This window comes from Bemisia tabaci, chromosome 3, assembly GCF_918797505.1.
Source record: "Bemisia tabaci chromosome 3, PGI_BMITA_v3".
Classification (NCBI taxonomy): domain Eukaryota; kingdom Metazoa; phylum Arthropoda; class Insecta; order Hemiptera; family Aleyrodidae; genus Bemisia; species Bemisia tabaci.
The window spans coordinates 10,815,069-10,837,962 of NC_092795.1; the positions used below are offsets into that span (position 1 = coordinate 10,815,069).

Here is a 22,894-nt window from a genome sequence, read left to right on the forward strand (position 1 = left end):
TTTGAGATGCCAATTTTTTCCGTACGTCTTCAAGTCAAGTACAGCTTTGGAGTATTTTTTCCGAATTTTTATCTCAACAATTGACGGGCAAAAATGCGTAATGGGTGTGACACGTTACGGGTGTGACCAATGAGAAGAGGCTTCAATTATACTGATGTTGCCTCACTTCTCACCATTTTTTCTATACGGTTATCACAAGAAATACACTCATATGCATAATTAGAGGTTATATATACATCTAATAAGAGAGAGATAGCCAACTTTTTTGCCATATTTCAGTACTTAAAGTGAATACACCTTATCTCAAAAGGACTTCAAATAGAACTCGTTGAACTCTCTCCGATTTGATTGAAATATTTTCACTTTACTATAGGCCCAGACCTACCGTGCCAGGGTTTTTTTTTTGGTTAATTTGGGCCATGCGAGGTGCCGATGCCGATGGTGGGACCGCGGGGACGAAAGGGGAATCCTGGGTTACCCGAAGAAAAGCCCTGGGACGGTAAGTCTGGGCCACCCTGTAGAATATTGTAGTTTTGGCATGTTCTACATCAAAATGCGTCATATTGCAGATTGATTTACTGCTCAGGATTGCCTACAATAAGAGTATGAGGAGAAAAGTAAGTTTTTTAACTTTTAAACTCTCTCAAAAATGATGGACCTCAGAGAGACAATTTGTCACACCCGTTACGTCACACCCGTGACGCAAACGGTAGGTCTGGGCCACCTTGTAGAAAAATGTAGTTTTGGCATGTTCTACATTAAAATGCGTCAAACTGTTGATTGATTTACTGATTAGGATTGCCTACAATAAGAGTATGAGAAGAAAAGCAAGTTTTTTAACTTTTAAACTCTATCAGAAATGATGGACCTCAGAGAGACAATCTGTCACACCCGTTACGTCACACCCGTTACGCAAACTTTCCCATTTTTCAAGGAAAGAAAAACAGATAATCGAAAACGGATCATCGGCAGTTGAAGCAAAAACCCTTGGCTTCATCATATAATTTAGTCAGATTTTTACATTGATAAAATTCGCTGAGTTTCCACTTTACACTCACTGAGGAAAAACTCACTTCCAAAATCAGTCACACCCGTTACGCATGCCTTTTAATTTTTTCTGAGGAATGGAACAAAGTAAAAACAATTTCTGATAAACTGAAATGATCAATAAAAAAAGTTCTTTCTGCTGCTGCAGATCATTTTTTAATTAAACCCCAAGAAAGAGTTCAAATTCTTGTTTAAAGTTAAATTGTTGTCACACCCGTTACAATGGAATGACCCTATAAGACACTGTGTAGAAATTCGTGTGCTTTGGAAATCATTAAGTTTGATACGGAACCACCTTAATATTTACAAAACTCACATTTTCCTTTAATTCATACTTTTTTTCATCAATTAAAACGAGAATAATCCATACAGGATGTGCAAACATTTCAAACTCATGAGTTGAATAACGCTGACTCCGCTAGATTAAATATTAGAGCCTAACACAAAGCGGAGCGGCGGCGCACTGGCGCCTACAAACCTAACAGGGATACTTCACGCATTGCGCAACGCGTGAAGTATCCCAGTTAGGTTTGTAGGCGCCAATGCGCGTTTCGCGCTGGCTGCTCGCCTGCCGCACCGCAGCGTGCCGCGGCGCTTGAAGCAACTATTTCACACCAGAGGTATTGCACAGGTCCCGTATGGGGGACTGATGTCACAGGTTTAGCAATCCTGCGGACCCCAGCTGGTAACCCCTGCCTCATGGGGTAGTGGAGATGGTCACCGGCTTCAAGGCGTATGAACCACCCATTGGAAGGGCAGACAGGGCTCTCAGCTGTAGTGGAAGCAACCTGTCTAGGAGAGGAAACTCCGAAATCAAACCCCGGTCCTCCAGGTTGGGGGTTGAGTCATCGGGCTAACTCCCCGATACTCGGAAAAAGGAATACTGTTAAAAGACCCAATAACAATTGCCTCGGTACAAATGGAAATAAACGGATTTATCGGAAAAAATTACGTAAACGGATGATGGTTTTTGGAACATGGAACGTACAAGGAATTTCTACGAAAATGACGGAAGTGGTATCGGAGATAGGGAGTCGCGGATTTGATGTCACGGTATTAACAGAAACGAAGAAGAAAGGACAAGGCTCTGTAAGTGTAAAGGAATACGATTTGTTTTATAGTGGCGTGGAAAAAGATCAGCGAGCTCAACAGGGTGTTGCAATTCTTATTCGCAAGAGCCTACGGAAGTGCATCACTACATGGGAAGCTGTTAACCCCCGAATGATAAAGATGAATATGACAGTGTTTGGCCATAAAATCACCATTTTGGGAGTGTATGGAGTCAACGATGATTCCACTGTCGCAGTGAAGGACCAATTTTTCGAAGAATTGAACGAGGAAATTGGTAAGATTGGATCCAGGAGGGAAATCATTGTGTTGGGAGATCTCAATGGTAGAATAGGACGTCAAATTAAAAGTAAGATCGTCGGCCCTTTCGGAGAGGCGGCACTAAATGATAACGGAGCCCGTATCATTGACGTATGTGAGCAAAGGGACATGAAGGTGCTCAATGGGTTCTACCAACACAAGGATATCCATAAATTTACTTGGGTTCAGTCTACTCGCGGATTGAAATCAATCATTGATTATGTGGTTGTCAGACAAGACACGGGAATGAAGATTCAGCAAGTTAGAGTGTGGAGAGGTCTTTCCTGCGGCAGTGATCATTATTTCCTCGGGGCGAAAATAGCTTTCCCAGTGAAAGGGAGCCAGGAGACCAGGCAAGCACAGGAAGAAGTTCACCAACAAAAAGATCGTGTCAAGCTTGTAAACTATAACATTGACAGCTTGCAGCATCCAAGTGTAAGGGCTTTATATGGAAAGCGCTTGGATGAGAAGTTGGGCGAATCAAGGGACGGTGATACCGAACAGCAGTATCAGTTCCTGAAGGATTGCATTCACTCGGCAGCAATGGAAGCTCTTGGTGTCGCTGATGATAGGAAAGTTAGCGAAAAACCTTACTGGTGGGACGAAGAAATTGAGAAGGAGATTCAGGAGAAACGGAAAAAATATCATCAGTTCCTTTCCTCTAAAAAAACAGAAGACAAAGAGGCGTATAAAAAAGCTCAGACGCAGGTACGAAGGCTCATAACCAAGAAAAAGAACGAATCTTGGGAGAGGAGCTGTAACAAAATAGACACGTACATAGGAGGAAGGAAAAGCACTGAGAGCTGGAAGTTGCTGAAAGGGCTGCGAAGGGACATGAAGCGTGACTTAATATCTCCGATATCCATTGATAAACTGGAGGGGTATTTTAAAAATTTACTGACAGAAAGGCGACCTGAATTTCAAGATGGAGGCGTAAGCTTGGAGTATACTAACGATAATCATAACTTGGAGATCCATATGGAGGAAGTGGTAAAGGCCGTACGAGAGCTGAAGAACGATAAAGCTCCAGGTCCGGGAAATATCCCTGCTGAGTTGATCAAGTGTGGAACCTGCAAGCTGTTTCAACGGTTGAGATACCTGATGCAAGATTGCTTGGACGGTGGAAAGGTACCGACAGAATGGAAAGAGTCTTGGGTGTCACCTATATACAAGAAGAAGGGTAGAAAAGATGAGTGTGATAACTATAGAGGACTGTCGGTTGCAGGTACCCTGAGCAAAGTGTATGGAAAAATCTTGAAAGCAAAAATTGAAGAGGAGTGGAAAGAACATGAAGCGGAAGAGCAAGCAGGTTTCAGAGCCGGTCGGTCAACGATTGATCACTTATTTACCATCATCCACGTCATAGAGAAAAAGAAGGGAGTTGGCCAGGAATTACATCTAGTGTTTGTGGATCTCCAGAAAGCTTACGATAGTGTGCCATTGATGAAACTTTGGGAAGCCTTGAACAAAAGGGGTTTTAGTGGGGGACTAATTAGTGCTATTAAGGAATTTTATGGTGGGGCTTTCTCTAGGGTTAAATCGCATGGGGAGTTATCGTTGGGGTTTTTAATTACTAAAGGACTGAAACAAGGGTGTTGTTTGTCGCCAACCTTATTTAAAGTGTACCTGGAAGAAGTTTTAAAGGAATGGAAAAGATGCTGTTCGGGAATGGGCGTCCCGCTACGTGAAGATGGCACCCTTTATACTCTGTGCTTTGCTGATGATCAGGTGGTAATAGCTCAGGACGAAGAAGATGCGAATTACATGACGCGGAAGCTAGTGGAAGTATACCGAAAGTGGGGAATGGAAGTAAATGTGGTTAAGACGGAGAAGTTGGTTATCGGTGGTGATCAGCAAAGCATTGAACTGGAGGATGGCCGGAAGATCCTGGACTGTGAAGAGTATAAATATCTCGGAGTTTGGTTAACTAAGGACGGAAATTTGGATCGGGCCATTAAAGATCGGAATGTGCAAGGCAGGAAAGCTATCGCGATGCTAAATGGGGTTCTCTGGGACCAGAGTATCTCCAAGGAGACCAAAAGGAAAATTTACAACGTCATCGTGAAGAGTATCGTAACTTACGGGAGTGAGGTCTGGCAACTTAAGAAAAGAACTGAAGACATGCTTAGGGCAACCGAGATGGACTTTTGGCGAAGGTCTGCTGGGATATCGAGAAGAGAGCGTATCCGCAATGAAAGGGTACGCGAGATAATGGGTGTGGAAAAGGACATCGTGCACGATATCAGGTCCAAGCAGTTGGTCTGGTATGGACATGTGCGAAGGATGGCAGATGATCGGTTGCCCAAGCAGGTCTTCGATTGGGTTCCTCCCGGAAGGCGACGGCGTGGACGTCCTGTGAAAGGTTGGCGACAAGGGGTGGAGGAGGAGATCAGAAGGTGCCAATTGCCTGATGATCTCTGGGAGGATAGGGGGCAATGGCGATTGGGCGTCGCAGAGCGCGAGGCGGCGCTATAATCGCGACTTTATGTATGTATGTAGGTATTGCACAGTATCATACGAAACTGAAGGCGCTCTAATATATTAAGAATGGCAGGCATCCATCAAAAGTACGGAGCTTTCCTCGCAAAATAAATCAAGATACTACGGCCCAAAAAGAGAGCAGTATTCCAAAAACTCACTAAGTCCTAGCATCCGTAATTAGTAACGTTTAGCATACACTTTATCGCCTGGCTGTTGCTTAATCGCCATCGGCTATAAAAGGCTATAAAGAAATTGTGTAGCTGGCTATAGAAGCTATTGGAAATCTTACAGCCGGCCGTAGGTCTATGGTATTTTGGAACGCAGATTCTACTGCCAATTTTTACCAGGGATTTTATACCGGCCGCACTATTCGATCCAAGTAATTGTACTTTCGGTTCTAGGAATTGCAACCTCGGTTCGGACAGTGAGCTTTAAAACTAGCCCGAACTATAGAGAAAGCTCGGTTGCATAAACCGAGGCCATCGGCTCTAGCACCAAAAATACAGTTGAATGAACCGAACAATACGGCATTGATAATGTAAAACACTGTGCTTCATGTGCCCGAACTTTTCTTTCTAAGAACGGTTGGCCTTGGCACTTCGATTCGACATCGAGCAACTATTTCAACTATCCGGCGACCAGATTGGCTACCCAACAAAATGAAGGAATCTTGAAGAACGCCGTTGCCATGAGTTACTTTTTACCTCGATCCAATATCACATCTCACCAGCGATACAAATATTGCAGATCGAACGAAATGAAGGAAGTTTAAACTGACTAATTCGTAGCTAATTTTTTTTAAGGACTAAGCTGTGGGAATTTTAAAATACCGCAAACAAGATACTTGGTGTGGGAGTTGCACTGTCAATATGGTATCCAGCACTGTTGCAACAATCGATAACGCCGTTATGAACCGGAAAATTTACAAAGGCGCATTTGAACTAAATTTAGCAATTATGCACTACTGTTTCTGTCTTATGCACCAAAATTCCTATCTGCACAGAGAAATTGATGACACAAATGAGCTAGTACTTCCTTATTACAAAATTTGGTCAAAATTTTACTCTAATAAATGTAAAATCACGAGAGTAAAGCGCCATGTTTATAATGTTTAGACAGCTCTTGCGGTTAAGCTGAAATTCGCTTATTTTCGCCTTAACAGGACAACATTTTGCAATTGGGAGCTAACAGTTTTGGCTCATTCATAAAAGTGCCGATATGCGTTGAGAAAATAATAGCACGTGGGTTGTTTTTGAAATGATTCAGAAACAATAATTTCGTATCGCAAAAAGTGTAGTGCAATTGAATCTTATTTGTTGATCACATCGTTGACTGATCGGGGCTCCCTAAAATTAAACAATGGACCACTAGACAAGGCACGAAATCGAGCATTCTGATACATGTTTCTTAACCAGAATTTCACGTAGAACACGATTCGCGCAACGAAAATTACTGAAACCAACTCTTGACGAAGGTATTAACCTTCTTATTTCACATTGGTCGTGCAGATTTTGAAATGCCCGCTCAGAAGAAACTCAAAGCTCTACGCGAGTCAAATCGCGCACTACAACTGTTTCGGCAAGCCTCTCAATCGAGCACTGTTCATTTCCCACCATGTGTTGATCAAATTACAAGCAATTTGCTGTACCTGAGCCAAAGCGTCAAAAATGAGGTTGCCAGATTTTTATATCGCAGAGACTGTAATGATAATGTTCAGCGCGCGATGTGAATCACGCAGAGCATTGAGTTTTGATGAGCAGGTGGTTTGAATTCACGCATCAGGAATCATTAAATATCTTTATAAGGAGTTGATTTCGGTAATTTTTTTTTTTTTGTGCGCATCGTGTTCTACGTGAAATTTTGGTTAAAAAACATGTATCAGAATGCTTAAATTCGTACCTTGCCTAGTGGTCCATTACTCACTTTGATGACCTCTTCAGGAGATCATTGTCATTATGTCCATCACATCGTAAACTGCGCAGGGCTCACTAAAATTAAACAATTTCCCATTTTGATGCGACCTCATCAAGAGATCATTGTCGAAACTTGGCAGACTTTCAGCTGAAACGCTCTGGAGAAGCGACTTCATAAGCGGCCGTGAGCGCAGCGATTTGGCCGAACTCGATTTTTCAAAATTCTTGGCTCGGATCCTCGGGATTTTTCCCCACTCAATTGTTCGCCTCGTCATTGTTACATACTAGTTGCAAAGCTAGGGCCCGGCTCCGTTCCTCGCGGAAAGATTGATGGGCTTCGGACAGCGTTTATGGTGTGACTCAGTCTATTCATTAATCACATGGTCTAGCTCCGAAAGTGCTGCTTGGTGACTTGGAATCCAGCACTTAAGAGGGTCACTGACGGCTCACAATAGGGGATGAACCCTTCGTTCAGGCCACTCGAAATGTCATAATTATGTCAGGATATTTATAGAACGAGTAAATATCACGAGAGAAATATATTATGCATCAAGGAAAGGAGAATGGAAAATCCTCGGATAAAAATGGATTCTCACTCAGGAAATAAGTCGATGGTGAAACTACCAAACCACGTATCTCGGTTTGCAACGTTGCAGGCTTCCTGTCATAATTTAGTTTTAAAATGGAGAACTATTCAATGCCCATTCTCAAAAACTTCTGCGAGTTTTCTATATTTCTATAGTAAACATCACCAAAGAAATACATTATGCATCAAGGATAGGAGAATGGAAAATCCTCGGATAAGAATGGACTCTCACTAAGTAAGTAAGTCGATGGTGAAACAACCAAACCACGTATCTCGGTTTGCGACATTGCAGACTCCCTGTCAAAATCGGATTGCATTTTGCAATTTGGAACTATAAATTCTGGCTCTTCTGGAAAAACACTTTTGTGCATAGGGAAACTAATGGCACATACGTCGTTTTTAAACCGGGCTAGAATTTATAGTTCCAAATTGCAAAATATAGTCCAATTTACTCTCAAAATGGTGAACAACTTAACGCCCGTTCTCGAAAACTTCAGTGATTTTTCTTCTCTGAGCGAGGCAGATTCGGAGAGAACTTTAAGGGGTGATCTCAATTTTTTCTCCTTTTAAAAAATAAAACAGAAGCGGAGATTTTTAAACACCGCAAATGAGATACGTGATTTGGGAGTTTTACCGTCGAAACGCTGCTCTTCATATTTTCATGCTTGATTCGATGGCTATATTTTTTTTGATAATATATCGTATATAATTCAAAAAAATTTAAGGAAAGAAACTCTTTGTTTGAGCCTACAATTTTTCATACGAGCGACTTTCGTCAAGTTTATACGACAAACCGACGTTTCAGCTCTCTGAAATTAATTCGAATTACTTTATTCACTCGGAGCGATGCCTATTTTTCCAATTATTTTACTCGTTTCAAGTGGCATGTCAAGAGAGTATATTCTAAAGCAGGATATACATATAAACATCGATGTAATCACTCGATGCAATCTTAATCTTATCGATTGCGACTTCAAATCTACTTTTATTTCGAGCTATTCAAACGCTCCTGTCACTTTGCTCATCAAACACTCATTCTTAGGAGTTGCACTCTCAGTTGCAGCAGTCTTGCAGTTGCACTCTCGACGTCTGTGCATCTTTAACTTTGCATTATTAACGAGTAGGTACTTTAAGCGACACAATGACCTTTTCCGCATGACTGTAAACTATTATTATCGATCGACGAAAAAGGTCGATTCGTGACTTTTACAGTGTTTGATTGCTGCTATTTAACGCGGACGTGGGGTTGCGACTTGGATTCAAGAAATAGTGGGATCCCCATCCCGGGTTGCAATCGTGAAATGAAGAATATGAAAGATTGGAAATTTCTGTGAAATATTTCATGAAATTTCACGAGGCTTTGAAATATTTCATATTTTTCAGGGGCTAGAGTATGCAATCCGCACTAAAACACACAAAAATAGAAGATTTAAGTCACAATTTCCACATTTTGCGAAACATGAGAAAAACGTTGTTTTCCAATCTCTTTCATAAATTTCTGAAATTTCATGAAATATTCACGTTAAATTTCAAGATTTTATTTTTCATGAAAAATTGCAACCCTGCCCCATCACGGTGATACAACCAAACAGTGGACTAATTTGATGGAATCAGCCGAAATCAGTCTAACTATTTCAGACGTTTTCTGATTTCTTTTCATGCTCATATTTTGAACGGGGAAGTAACTGGACCGCGTTTAGAAGAAAGGAAACAAGTCACATCAGCTTTTGGCAACTTTAACTGGGCAGTACAATCTTTTTCAGGAGAACGTTTGGGGACTCCTTTGAATAGATCAGTAATTTCCCTCGTACTATGCAGGAAATTCACTGAATATTGCACAACAATCCGCACGACCGTTTTCTTGTAAAAAAAAAATAAATTATCCAGTTAAATTTGGGAATATCTGATGTGGCTTAGTTCCTTTCTGCTTAAAGCGGTCCAATTATCACTCTACTTTAAACTTTTGTGAGAATATTGTCCTTCCTCCCCAACTATACACAGCAAAGATTTGGTTCGGCAGGAAAGGGGCCTGGGGCCTGGCTAACATGGTAATGGGAGGGGTTTGAGGGGATACTCTTCTTCCTAAATTTCATTCTATGTTGCTTTTGGGGCTCATCCCTCCAAAATCGCCCCCTTTGGATACGTGCTTGACGCCAAGCGCCTTCAAAGTTATTTCCTGCAAAGATGTAGACACCGGCCTCATATAGTTTATTTTTACGAAATCGCGACAGATGCGATTTTAATTCAATTCCCCAACAGTCCCAGAACGGTGAAACACGTTTTGGCATCGGCGACCATTCAGAATATCGAACAGTCCCGATCGGTCGAGCAACACCGCTCCCAACCTAGTTTATAGATTATTCGTGCCAAGCAACAGGGATTTCACTTAGCGTCCCTGAGCTCCGAGAACGACCGAGCGGTGCGAATTTTACTGAGAAGTGGACCCTAAACATTGCGCGTTGGCACATTTTATTCATTTTATGACCCTCCCCTCCCCGCTGAGCCCGCGCGTTTCGACGGTCCAACCTGAAAGGGTCAACATTGTTCTTGTACAAAGCTCTCCGTCACGTACTTACCCCACGTCCCATTGCTGTAGCTAGCTTTCGTGAGCGCCACCTCTCCCTGCGCCGTGATTTTATCTGGAGCAGAAATCTTAGCCGGAACATTAATTACCTCGCGGGAGGCGAGACAGGGAAAGGGGCCAACAACACTATCGAGACTTGCCGATAAAATTTGGGAGGTTTAAACGCTGAGCAGTGATCTCGAATTTCTCAATAGCATCGAACCAATATTTTATTTGTCTATCAATCTCAATCATCAAACCGCAAGAAAATTAATTAGAAACCGTGTTTTGAAAGATTTCTATTGAAGCAGTTGTCAAATATTGGACATGAATGTAAGTGTGGAACTTGGAGTACAAGGTGCATAAGCGCAGTTTTTGCTATGTCGAAAAATACGCGTTTGAAGTTTTGGAATTACACGGATCCTTACGGCGGAGACAAAGTTCAAACTGACTTTTTGATGCTTGAATATTGGAATTTGGGAGCGAATTTATCATAGAATATGAATTAAGACTAGTTTCACTTGTGATAATTAATATCTCAATGTTCTCAAAAACTGCTCTTGGGAGCCTTGTTTCTCAAGCCACTCAATTATTATTAAAAAATGACTAAGTTTACTTTGAAAAAATGATGTTGGCGAACATAATTTTCTGGAAGACATTTTGATACTGAATGATGATGTTTAGCAGCACCACTTGATTATTCCACCCGATTTGCTATTACAGTTAGTAACGGAGGCCTACAACGCAACATCGTCGAAAAAAACCGCGGATATTCAAAAAGTGGATTATCGCGATTCTATACCGTAGCTTTGTCTCGAAGCTATGTTGTTTCAACCAGGTTTTTAACTGGAACTTCAAACCACCATGACACCGGTTTGGTTTGGTATTGTTGGGCGTTTTTTACCCCCAAATGTTCGTAGAATGTTCTGCTTCCTGCGATCAATAACTCATGGACGAAGGCTCTTTTACCCGCGGACGTTGTTTTCCTTACTCTCCCTTTCAACAATGTATAATCTTAAAGTTCTACACTGGAGAGCACAAACAGTCCACGAAACGCTGGGTTGGTCGGAGGAGGAAGAAAATGAGAAAGAAAAATAACAAGGAAAAATGACGTGGGGAAAGAATAACAGAGAGGGGAAAATAAAAGAGCGGGGCCGGGCTGCGTGCATGCACTTTAGGTTGAAAGGGGGCGCCGCCATGCCGACATTGCAAGTGGTGAGAAATTTGCATAAGTGCAACGTTTTCCCGATTTAGTATATTGCTCCGCGTTGCCGCAGCGCTCTTATAATACACAATGGAAAAATAACTTCTACGGTTTTATGCAGGTTCAAAGTTGAGTACCTGCGTAGCGAGAGTTTGGACAGATGTGAAACTCCGAAAACCTAACGGGCCTTCACCGATGCTTCTGCGAATAAAGTTAGGGCCCAGAAATGCAGCTAACCTATGAATTTCAATTATCCAGAACGATTCACTAATAATATTGCTACGAACCGTTGTTTATAAAGCACGTATTTGACCAGTTTTTGCATAAATTTACTTATTTTAGCGGGAGAATGCTCATTTCTGTACATTCTTGGCCATCTTGGTTAGAATTGGAATTTGCAGACTCTGCAGACTGGCAGTGAAATGTTGTGGTGGCTGGTTAGAAGGATGGCTGCACATTTGGGTTCTAAGACCTACATGAATACAGGTACTCTCGTTCAAAGGCAGTCTCGTAGCCTAGGGGGAGGGGCGAAATTATTTTAAAGGGAACTTAGGGACTTACTTCCTTCAAAACTCATGCCATCCCAAGTAGCACGGAAGGTTCAATTTAGAATTGAACAATTTGTGAGATGCACGCGTTAGGAAACCCTTTTTGTTTTTTTTTCCAGTAAAATTTACGTAAAATTTCCGTTAACCAAAAGTTATGAAAAAATTGGCTTCAAATTTTTGTTACATTTTAATAATTACTCAAATTGATGCTAAACAAGAAATGAACTGCAAAATGTGCAACATAAACAACTAAAATTGTATGTAAAGTTTTTTTAAATTTTGTTTAACTTTACTGAAATGAAGTGGTAAAAACTTAAACAATGAAAGTGCAAGATAGCACTTTTACGAAAAAAGAACAGGAAGGGTTCCACAACTCGGATTATTTAATCTACCCTTTAAAGAGTTTTATTTTTGAAATTGACGAGTTTTTTAACAGTCAATTTTAATCGGGTGGAGCCAGTTGAAATTCGCGATTACATAAAGTAATCTCGTACAATTTGTTAGAGTATTTTCTTAGAATTTTAGGTATCACCCCAAGCTTAACTTCATTAGGCTATTGCTCGTAATCGCACGATCACTTCATCTCACACTGGATGAGAGAGAGAGAAACCTAAGAGTAGAAAAGTATCTAGTAGGGTACCTTTGACAACGATGCGACGCAACCCACCTCTTTCTTCAAATCCTTTCACCCGTTTCTTTTCGAGCGGTAATCATTCCGCTGAAAATATAAATATTGATCTCTATTGATACGATACAGAACGTATTAAACGCTTATTTTTAGACAGTCCACCCTCCTCTTCACAAGTGTATACGTTGAGAATTTTCTCCCTGTATTTCCTAGTTCTCTTATTCCTCTTCAGATCACGATTCTTCGTTCGTTTCCTATTGCAACTTAGACTTCATCGTAGGAACAATATTCAATCTCACCCACCGAATAACCAGAATTTCAAATGGTCCTTGGAGAAATTTTACAAACGAGTAGTTTCTAGTATGCCCTGGTAAAAATTGGCAGTAGAATCTGTGTTCCAAAATACCATAGACCTACAGCCGGCTGTAACATTTCCAATAACTTCTATAGCCGGCTACACAATTTCTTATAGCATTTTATAGCCGATGGCGATTAAGCAACAGCCAGGCGATAAAGTGTATGCTAAACGTTACTAATTACGGATGCTAGGACTTAGTGAGTTTTTGGAATACTGCTCTCTTTTTGGGCCGTAGTATCTTGATTTATTTTGCGAGGAAAGCTCCGTGCTTTTGATGGATGCCTACCATTACTAATATATTAGAGCGCCTTCAGTTTCGTGTGATACTGTGCAATACCTCTAGTGTGAAATAGTTGCTTCAAGCGCCGTGGCTGGCGGGCAGCCAGCGCGAAAGACGCATTGGTGCCTACAAACCTAACAGGGATACTTCACGCGTTGCGCAATGCGTGAAGTATCCCTGTTATGTTTGTAGGCGCCAGTGCGTCGCCGCTCCGCTTTGTGTTAGGCTTTAATATTTAATCTGGCGGAGTCAGCGTTATTCAACTCATGAGTTTGAAATGTTTGCACATCCTGTATGGATTATTCTCATTTTAATTGATGAATAAAAAATATGTATTAAAGGAAAATGTGTGTTTTGTAAATATTAAGGTGGTTCCGTATCAAACTTAATGATTTCCAAAGCACACGAATTTCTACACAATTTCTTAAACGAATTCTTATATTATAGCCTATTTATTATTTATATTTATTATTTCTTATAGTCTTTTATAATCGATGGTGAAAAAGCAAGAGCCAGGCGATAAAGTTTAAAGCCCGGCGGTAGGAACTATAGAACGGCTGCATAATTTTTTATCGCTTCGTATAGCCCGGCCGTATGATTTTCTCCGCATTCTACAGCCGGCTATATGATTTTCTGTAGCCTTCTTTAGCCGGCTATAAGAATTCCTATGGTATTTTGAAACGCAGCTCAAATTTTTACCAGGGTGAGGTATAGATAATTTGTGATGTAATCATGCAGGTTAACTGATGTTTGTGAAGCTCATTCGTAAGAATGTATGATGCTGCAAGCTATGACGTAGTATGGGTGGACCAAATTTTGCAATACGGAACCACTATTTCTAACTCGTTTTAGAAACAACATATATGCCATTGGTTTCCCTATGCAGAAAGGTGCTCTTATAGAAGAACTTCGGGAAGTCGTCAATTGACATAAAGTCCACAAGCCTGGGTACTCGAGAATGGGGCTGGGGAATGTATTTGATGGGCATAAGATCCACACTCACGGGTTCTCAAGACTAGGAACCGTCGATGGGCTTAGGAATGTCGTTGATAGACATAAAATCCTCAGCCAAGACTGCCAACCAATTTCTCAACGATTTAGAAGTCGATTTGGCCCATGATGATTTCCGGATCTCGGGAATTTTTTTTAAAAAGTTTCTCCAAGTCACGTCAACCTCTGGTTCGTCAGATATTTCTCTACATAATTGAACCGACTTACCTTTTGAAAGTGTGCGTCCTGCATGAATATGGATCTCATTCAAACTTCCTGAGTACGTCAACCGTCAGCTTCTTGGTAAGCTGACTTTCCTATTGAAGTTCAACGGATAGATTTGTGTATATTTTAAAACTCATTAAAGTCCTTTAGTTTCTAATTAGTGAGAGAAGGCACTTACGTGGAAGTTCCCAACTTCGTAGTCATAGTCGAAACCTTGCATTTGTAGCATCAAATTTGGCATTGCAAAAGACAGAGATGCGTTTACGAAGACGTTAGAGAAGTTCGCCCTGAAACAGAATGGAACAGTGTCCATATACTCATTAGATTCTTTTACGTTTATCGGATTCATTTCTCTTAAATCATAATTATTTTTCCTGATGAATGATGAAATGAGTCTTTAAGAAAGCTACAAGGTAATGCTCCTCTCACTAGTAAAAAGTATAATTACTTGCTCCAGTATGTATTATTCAGAGAAAAGAAAAGAACTACATTATGATGTATTTAAAGTATTTCCAAACTACCATCGAGCTTATCTTTGGCTTTCAAACGATTTGGTTCCTTTTTGTTAATGAAGTGATCATTCGGCGGTACGGCACCTTCGAATAACGCCATCCTTTTATCAAACCTCTTTTGCATATTTACACATATATGTACATATATGTAATTTAACTTTCTAATTTAATTTAATTTTCTTTTTTACAAATTCTGTACGAGCGCAACAATGTTTCTGAATGCATTTACGCAAGCCCAAGGTTGAGTTCTATTGGATAAAAATGACGGAACTCACTCCAGCGTTGCTAAATTAGGTTAAAAAACGTGTTTTTTCGACAACCTTGGTCTGCGTAGGTCGGCTCTGGCAACGCATTTTCGGCGCAGGTAGGTTGGTAAGAGTGGCGTATGACGATGGAAAAAATATGTGCATCTAGAGCACACGTCATACTCGTTTTAGGTGACAACAGGAAATATTAGATGCAAATTGGGTTTTTAATCAATTGATTCAAAACCGAATTTAACATATTATGTGATCTCATGCAAATAACTCTGGTAACGAAAATGACAGACAAGTTACACATATGTCATTCCATTGCAACCAATTCTGGACAATAAAAATAGACACATGCCTAAAAATAACCTATAATTTGATTTATGCCGGCAAAAACAGTGGTCTCCTAATATCTAATCTCTGCGTAGACTAATATTTTCTTCTTTTTTTCAATGAAATTTACTTTCGCATGTTTTTATGTAACATCTCCTTTTTAGGGTGTTTACTAAAGTTGCATAGAGTCACATATAAGTAACTTTTCTTTTTATTTTATTATCGAAGTTGCATGGACCTACATATGTGTAACTACCAATTTGGGGGGGGGGGAGCCCCCTGCCGCCCAAAAAAAATTGGGACTTTATTTTTACAAAGATCTTTCAGAAAAATGTTTTTATTTCAAAATCCGTGATCCAAAACTAATTCATCCATTAGAGGGTTAAACTCGATCCATTTATCGGAGCCATCAATTCGTTTACCGCGCCTCGCAAATTGCTGAGCGGGAAGAATAGCCAAAACCCCTTCAAATTTCCGTGCATGCAACACGGACATCCACCGAGCACGAATGGTTGCGTCATGGAAGGAGATCCGAGAGTTAAGGTGGCATTTCCTTTCTTGACGAGTTATGCGTCAGTATTTAAGATCCGGGAGCGTCGCGACGCCCGACGCTGACACCCCGGCGACAGCTCATTCCCGAAAATCCCCGTGACGTCATCCGGAAGCTCGGTCTCAGGCCCCGGAACTCGAGATGACGACTCGCGTCATCTGAAAAGTCACTCCTGTCACACGGTAAAATACGACCCGAGTTGCAAATATATTCTCATCATCCTCGTCTCTCCCCTTTTGTGTCCATTCCCTTTTGCATTCAGTTATTGCACGCTGAGCATGTTGAAGCGCCGCACAGTGGCTCGAGTCAATTAGAGCGGTCGGACATGAAATTCATGACAAAAACGGCAAATTTTGATGTTTAATTCGTCACATTTTAAATTCTAAGGGATGTTTCTGGAAGGAAATATTACGAGGGAACCAATGGAGCCACTTTTATAATCTCAAATTGCTGTATGAACGGAGTTACGAGCTTTTAAAGTTTTTGTTCGACTTCTTCCATTAACTCGATCCACTGTGCGCCGCTCCCCGCGCAGCGAAAAACGAATTAGGTGGGGAAAATGGCTTAGAAGTGACGAAAGAGATGCGCAATGTGTGTCACCTATGTTATCGTCGTTATTTGTCGAGTTGACTTGAAGAATCGTATTTTGAGATTCTCACGGAAAACTGCCTGTAGTGTTCAGTGGCGGAGCGTGAATGATCGATTATTGATGTTTCCTCATTTGAAGCTATGGTAAAGAATCTACTGTTAAGGTGTTTGTTGCGAACACCTTGTTCATCGGTCCTTTTCCACAGATTTAAATGTCAGCTCGATCGATGAATCGCAAAGCACGCCACGCCACTGCTAGTTTTGTAAAAACTAGTATCATTATTAGGCAAAAAGTAGCGTTAACCTTCTCCGAATTTCACTTTTGCCTCACTAGATTACATTTCTTATAGATTATTGTTAGTGCAGTATCTTTAAAATATATTGTCTCTGGGCATCAGTAGCTCGTTTTTTAATATGCGTGGACTTAGGTCCCTTCTTCAGTCCGTGCGTGTAAAATAATCTGTTTACATTAACAACCTGCCTCATCTGCAATCGATAGATATCTATTATTTTACATGAATTTAAATGGAAGAAACCCGGTATTGCTAACATGCGAGCATCGCTAGTGATTTATCTAGGCAGAGGCAAATGACCCTCCATTGATATCTTTTCAATAGTGGAAGTTTTTACTTTCGGGACTCGAAAATTCAACTGTTGACTTACCTACTAGATGGATGTTGAACAACCGGTTGGGTCGCTCGTTTCGCAAACATTCCGAAGTTTTGGAAACTCGTTTGGCTCATTACGTCACCTGAAGTTAATCATTCATAGTAGGTGGGTCAACAACCGAAAAAGGGTGATGACTATGTTGCTCCCTTAAGGAAGTGTCCCCCTGTCCGCGTCCCCGAAGTTGAGGTCATATGCATCTTTGAAGTTTTCGGAAACTTGAGGTCCAACTGCCGAAGTTCGGGTCAGATACCTGAAGTACTTCGGTATATGTACCGGAGTACTTCAGATGTGTGGCCCGAGCCCTTCGGTATACACCGAAGTGCCGCAGATGTTCGACCTGAACTTCGGCAGTTGGACCTCAAGTGCTCGGATGTGTGATCCGAAAACTTCAGAGATCCATATGACCTCAACTTCGGGTCCCATGCACGAAGTTTTTTTTCTCCGAGCAACCCCGAAAGTAAAAGCTTCCATCCGCATATGAGAAAGCCGTAAGTGCACAAAAAATGACATAGTCTTTTTCAAGACGGCCGTAGGTGCATGAGAGCCAATGAAAACAGTGCTTTCAAGAGGAATTCCGGCCTCATCTGCCGATTTCTAACCTGAAAATGTGTTTGTTGTGCGTCCAAAACGCAACCACGAAAGCATGCAGAAGATAGCACTTACGGCTGTCTTGCCTAACAATAACCTAGCAGGAAAATAAAAAAAATACCCTTTTTATGTAATGGAAATAAAATCAGTCGATTTTCAATCATCCACACGATTTCTAGGAGTCTTCCGGACGATTAGAGGAAATTTGACGAAGAACGGAGGCTTCTTTCAACAAAATGTTCCGGTCAGAAGCTTCTGAGCCCGTTTTCTCAGAACTTCATTTTTGCACTTACGGCTCTCTTCGCTATCACGGCAGTTTTGTCTCTATGTTTGGGCGAGACTCGGCTTTTCATTGGGTACATACTTGAAGTGGCCATTGCCAAAGAGTTCGGCGGTGGTGTTAGCCTGATTCATGAGCCCGGAAATGTTGTAGAGGGCCGTGGCCTGGACACGCTCGAACTCTAACTGCACGTCTGACTTCATCCGCCGGAGGTCCACAGCCAGATTCCGCACGTACAGCTTTGAGAAGTTGTCCACGTTGAATCCGTGCAACGACCCGCTCACACTGCAAACATTCCAGCCTTATAGTAACTATTCCGCTGACGAATGGAAATGTTGTATGTGTGAGGAATTTGCGATTTGACTGTTGATTCTTATGTAAAAGTTCGCGAGAAACACGATGTGGCCACTGGTTTTCACTGATATTAACTCCCAAGCTCAAAAAAGCTCTCAAGTTGAGGCCAAAATGGAGGGGATATCCCACGCTATCGTGAGAGTCCACGTCTACATCAAGACAAACTCTCCATGCAAAGATAGGGAACAAATACATTGACAGGGCTGCCACTTTATTTGGGGACTCTAAAATTGAAAACACGGAATCACAGCTAATGTATTTGCTCCCTAATCTTTGCATGGAGAGTTTGTCTTGATGTAGAGGTGGACTCTCAGGATAGCGTGGGGTGTCATCTCCATTTTGGCCTCAACTTGAGAGATTTTTTTGAGCTTGGGAGTTAAGTTCAGAGAAAACCAGTGGGACCATCGTGTTTCTTGCAAACTTTTACATAAGAATCAATAGTCAAATCGCAAATTCCTCACACATGCAACATCTCCATTGGAGAGTGATAATTTATTGGCGGATCCAGTGAATCAGCAACATTGTTCCTTTCCCGTTCCAGCTCATTCAGGATCATTCAATTTTCAATGATCCTGAATGAGTTTGAATGATTCTTCAATGAGCTTGAATGATCCCGAATGAGCTTGAGTGCGCTGGCTCATTGGATCGTTCAACTTGAATGTGCATCGGGTCATTCACCCAATGTGCTTGAATGCGCTGGCTCATTCGATCATTCAACATGGATGCACTAACTCGTTGGATCGTTCAACTTGTATAATCAGGATCATTCAATTTGAATGATTCAATTTATCAGCTTATTCAAACTCATTGGGCCAATGATCAGGCTTATCGTAACTGAATCATCGAGAGCATTGAAATTGAACGACCCAACATGCTGGCTCATTCAAGCTTATTAAATCAACGATCAAGATTATTGAAGTTGAATAAGCCACCAGAATGATATGGATGATATGATCAGCAGATTCGGATATTCAAGTATCGGTCTGATGAGAATCTATCATAAAGAAATTGTAAAAAGTATAGAAGCAAAAGTACGTGGGTATCCATACTCACTTTGCAGTTTTTCTTCAACAGAAAAATGAAAGGGGAAAAAAAAACAAAAAAAAAAAAAAAAAAACATATGATGATAGAAAAAGTTAAAAAAACACAGGCTCACCAGAAGTTTAATCCAATTCCTTTTGAAGTAAGCTCATCCTCCGCCCTATTACAGTAATAGCGTGAATGTACCTTTAATAAAAGTAGTTTGAAGGTGAAAATTTTTGCTACAAACCATCTCCCCCACGCTGTCAAGAATTCAAACCACAAAACAGTCATGATGGGAGAGGCTCGTAGCTTTGCCGCCGAGTTGTAAAGCTGCTCTGCTCTGGCTCTGCCGTGCCAAGGAAGAACGTCGTATGAGCCTTCAGACGTTGCCAAATTTCCTCCAATAAAAACCAAATTTACTGGGAAATTGCGGATGTTACTTTCTGAAATTTTCAGATAATTTTGTACTTAATTTAATCCAAAATATCTGAACTTTTCAAGGAAAAATATACAAGAATGTTTTCAAAAATACATGTTTTATCAAGGGAAATTTGGCAACTCTCAAATATTCATACGGCGTTCTTCCTTAGCACGGCAGTGCTGCGGGGATACTTCTCATTGACTACTGAAAAAGTTAACTAAAAGGAAACATGTTAAATTAACAGCATAACCAGAAAAATGTTGAATTGAAGAATGAACCGCGCGTTTAGAATTACACGAGCAATGTCGCCGTTACTTTGATTTTAAAGAAAGAAAGCAGCAAAAATTACATTGGGATACAAGGATATGTAATTGATTTTGTCTTTGAAATAATTAAATTACCTTAGATTGTGCTTTGAATTGAAACAAGGCCGAACGTACTTACAATTTTGTGCTCGAGTGTTCGTTCTAATGAAGTGTCATCAATGGAGAAAATTTTATCGGAATAAAATTGTGTCTTCGGAACACAAAGCAGTGCATTTGATGGCTGGAACACGACTCACAAGTATAAGGTAAGTTCATACTTATAACTTGTTAAACAGTCTAGGGAAATAACAAGAGATAGAATTCAAAGCAGTATAGAAGAGAAATTACAGAGCAGAGGATTTTAATTATCGAGAAAAGAAGGGTTTCCCTCACACTAGCTTTTCCGGTAAATTCGTTAGTCTTATGACAATAAAAAAAATGAGCCTTACATGATAATATAAAAAATAGAGACAAGAAAGTGACGTAATCGTAGCAACCCTTAAGACAGGAGGATGGAAGAATATTTAAGCAATGTGGCAACGCCGTTACTTCCCCGCCTCCCGCCACTGGCCACTCTGCAGTTTGCTGCGTGAGGAAAACAAAGGAAGATGCCGTTGAGCAAGGGAAGATTTGGAAATTCCACCCCAAACCTACGCGGCCGAGGGCTCGCGGAGCTCGCGTTGGTCTGATCTGATCAGTCATTGATCGTAGACTAGGATTAGTCTTACTGCCTGCGTATCATTAGCGTGTCGCCGCTCAGATTTTTCTTCTGTGTTGCTTTAAATTTTCTCGTTTTTTCCCTAGACCGTCTAACAAATTATCAGTATGATCTTACCTTATACCTGTGAGTTGTGCTCCAGCCATCAAATGCACTGCTTTGTGTTCTGAAGATACATTTTTACTCCAATAATATGGTCTCCATCGTTGCCCTGCTAAAAATGTTCCATGTGGATTCACGTGGAAATGACCCGATTTCCATGTGATTTCATGGAAATCGTCTGACTTCCATGTCCTTCGACATGGAAATCATAACGTTTCCATGAAACTCACATGGAAACCAAGTCATTTCCATCAAGCCGTCATGGAAATGAAAACATTTCCTTGTGAGCTCGACATGGAAATCATAACGTTTCCATGCAACTCACACGGAAACCAAGTCATTTCCATCAAGTCTTCATGGAAATGAAAATATTTCCTTGTGAGCTCGACATGGAACTCATAACACTTCCATGCAACTCACACGGAAACCAAGTCATTTCCATCAAGCCTTCATGGAATTGAAAATCCCCTTCTCAGTTCGGCATGGAAATAAAAATTGCGGATTTAAACATGAATTTCGCGGCTTTAAAATCTTTCAATTTTTGGGCAATTCTAAACTGGACATACGCTCCGACATGCGCAACATGCGAAAATTACACATCGGAGCGTGAGTGTCGCGTTTGGAGCATAACTACGATGTTGAAGGCGCTCCGCAAGGTGCGCGCCAAGGAATTATACTCGGTATACGGTTCAAACCAGAGATGCAAGATTTTATATGTAACTTCATAAAATGAAATTTCGTGAATTCCAATCATTTTTGAAAACTTCTGTGCTATGGGCTCATTATGACATGAAAAGGAAAAATCTTAAGTTTTGGAAGGGGGGGGGGGGATGAAGAGGAAAAAGGAAAACAACCGAAAGAAGAGCTATACGATCATTGTTGCGGGTTGCATTAGCAGTCAAATTTTTTCTTCTCAGGCGTATGTTTAGAAAGGAGGTGAAGAAGATCCCCATATCAGGGTGATCGAAAAAAGTCTCAATTTTGGTCATCACTTAAGTACTTTTTCATCAGAAGGTAGTGTTTAGCATGTTATGTTTTTATCTTCAGTTATTAAGTCTTCTAAATTTTTTTGTAAAGAATTTGAAAAGAATTGCTGGAACCAATTTTTTTTAATGATATGATTTCGATCTCAGCCCCTGAAAATCAAGTACCTGAAATTTTATGAAGCTCAATAATTAAAGAAATGTGCCAAAATGTAGGATGGATAAAAGCTTAGTGTGTACTTACATCTACACTCAAGTGAAAGCAATTATAAGCACAATAATTTTAAAAAGTAAATGGTGTACTCAAAGCTCCTTGATGAAAATTAGAGCCACCCTTTCAGACATACTTTGTGGGCAGGCCATCTATGACGGCCATGGGAACTTGTTTGACGGGTATATGTCAGTATGTAATTGATATCAGCGCATAGACCTTCTTGGACTTGTAGGATTTTCTATATCATAGCAGCGTAGTTTTTCAAAGTTCGCATGTTAGCAGTTCTAAACACACATGTATCTTCCACTAGGCATGTGTAAAGAGAATCTTTCAGCTAAATATGCATCATGCAAAGTAATAATGGATGACATCTGTCATGCAGACATACTCAATAAAATAAAAAATGAACAAACAACACTCACCAACTTGTTCAAATCTGTAATCCACTGGGTCAGAAAAATCCACTTGAAGACAATAAATCCAAATTTCCGATTAGAACTGGTGCAGGTACGAAGGAACTTTTGAAAACACGATGAGTGCATTGTAAAAATATCTAAAGCACTCTTTAACGTAAGAGAAAAATTAGCACCATGATTTAATAGCTGATCAATACAGAACACCACTCTCAGAAAAGCACTGACACAACACGATTCTTCAGTTTAGTTTTAGAGGAGAAAGCATTTTTCAAAAGATGCGACATCATAGATCCACAGCTTAAATAATTTCACAATTTACTCCGATTATTGATGATATTAAGGTAGCCATCGATTCTCTACCCGACGTTCCTTCCACACATGACAGGAAACATCTAC

General features: G+C 40.7%; 1 protein-coding gene across 3 annotated transcripts in view; it reads right to left on the minus strand.

Moving 5' to 3' along the window:
• LOC109044334 (uncharacterized) overlaps positions 1-22,894 on the minus strand; it is a 62,364-nt gene that overhangs the window by 5,489 nt on the left and 33,981 nt on the right. For all 3 annotated transcript variants that reach the window (XM_019062019.2, XM_019062014.2, XM_019062015.2), the window contains 2 exons: positions 18,047-18,247; positions 14,370-14,478 (listed from right to left, as the gene is read on the minus strand). In XM_019062019.2, coding sequence (XP_018917564.2) covers positions 14,370-14,478; positions 18,047-18,247 — 310 coding nt within the window. The remainder of the gene's footprint in view (positions 1-14,369; positions 14,479-18,046; positions 18,248-22,894) is intronic.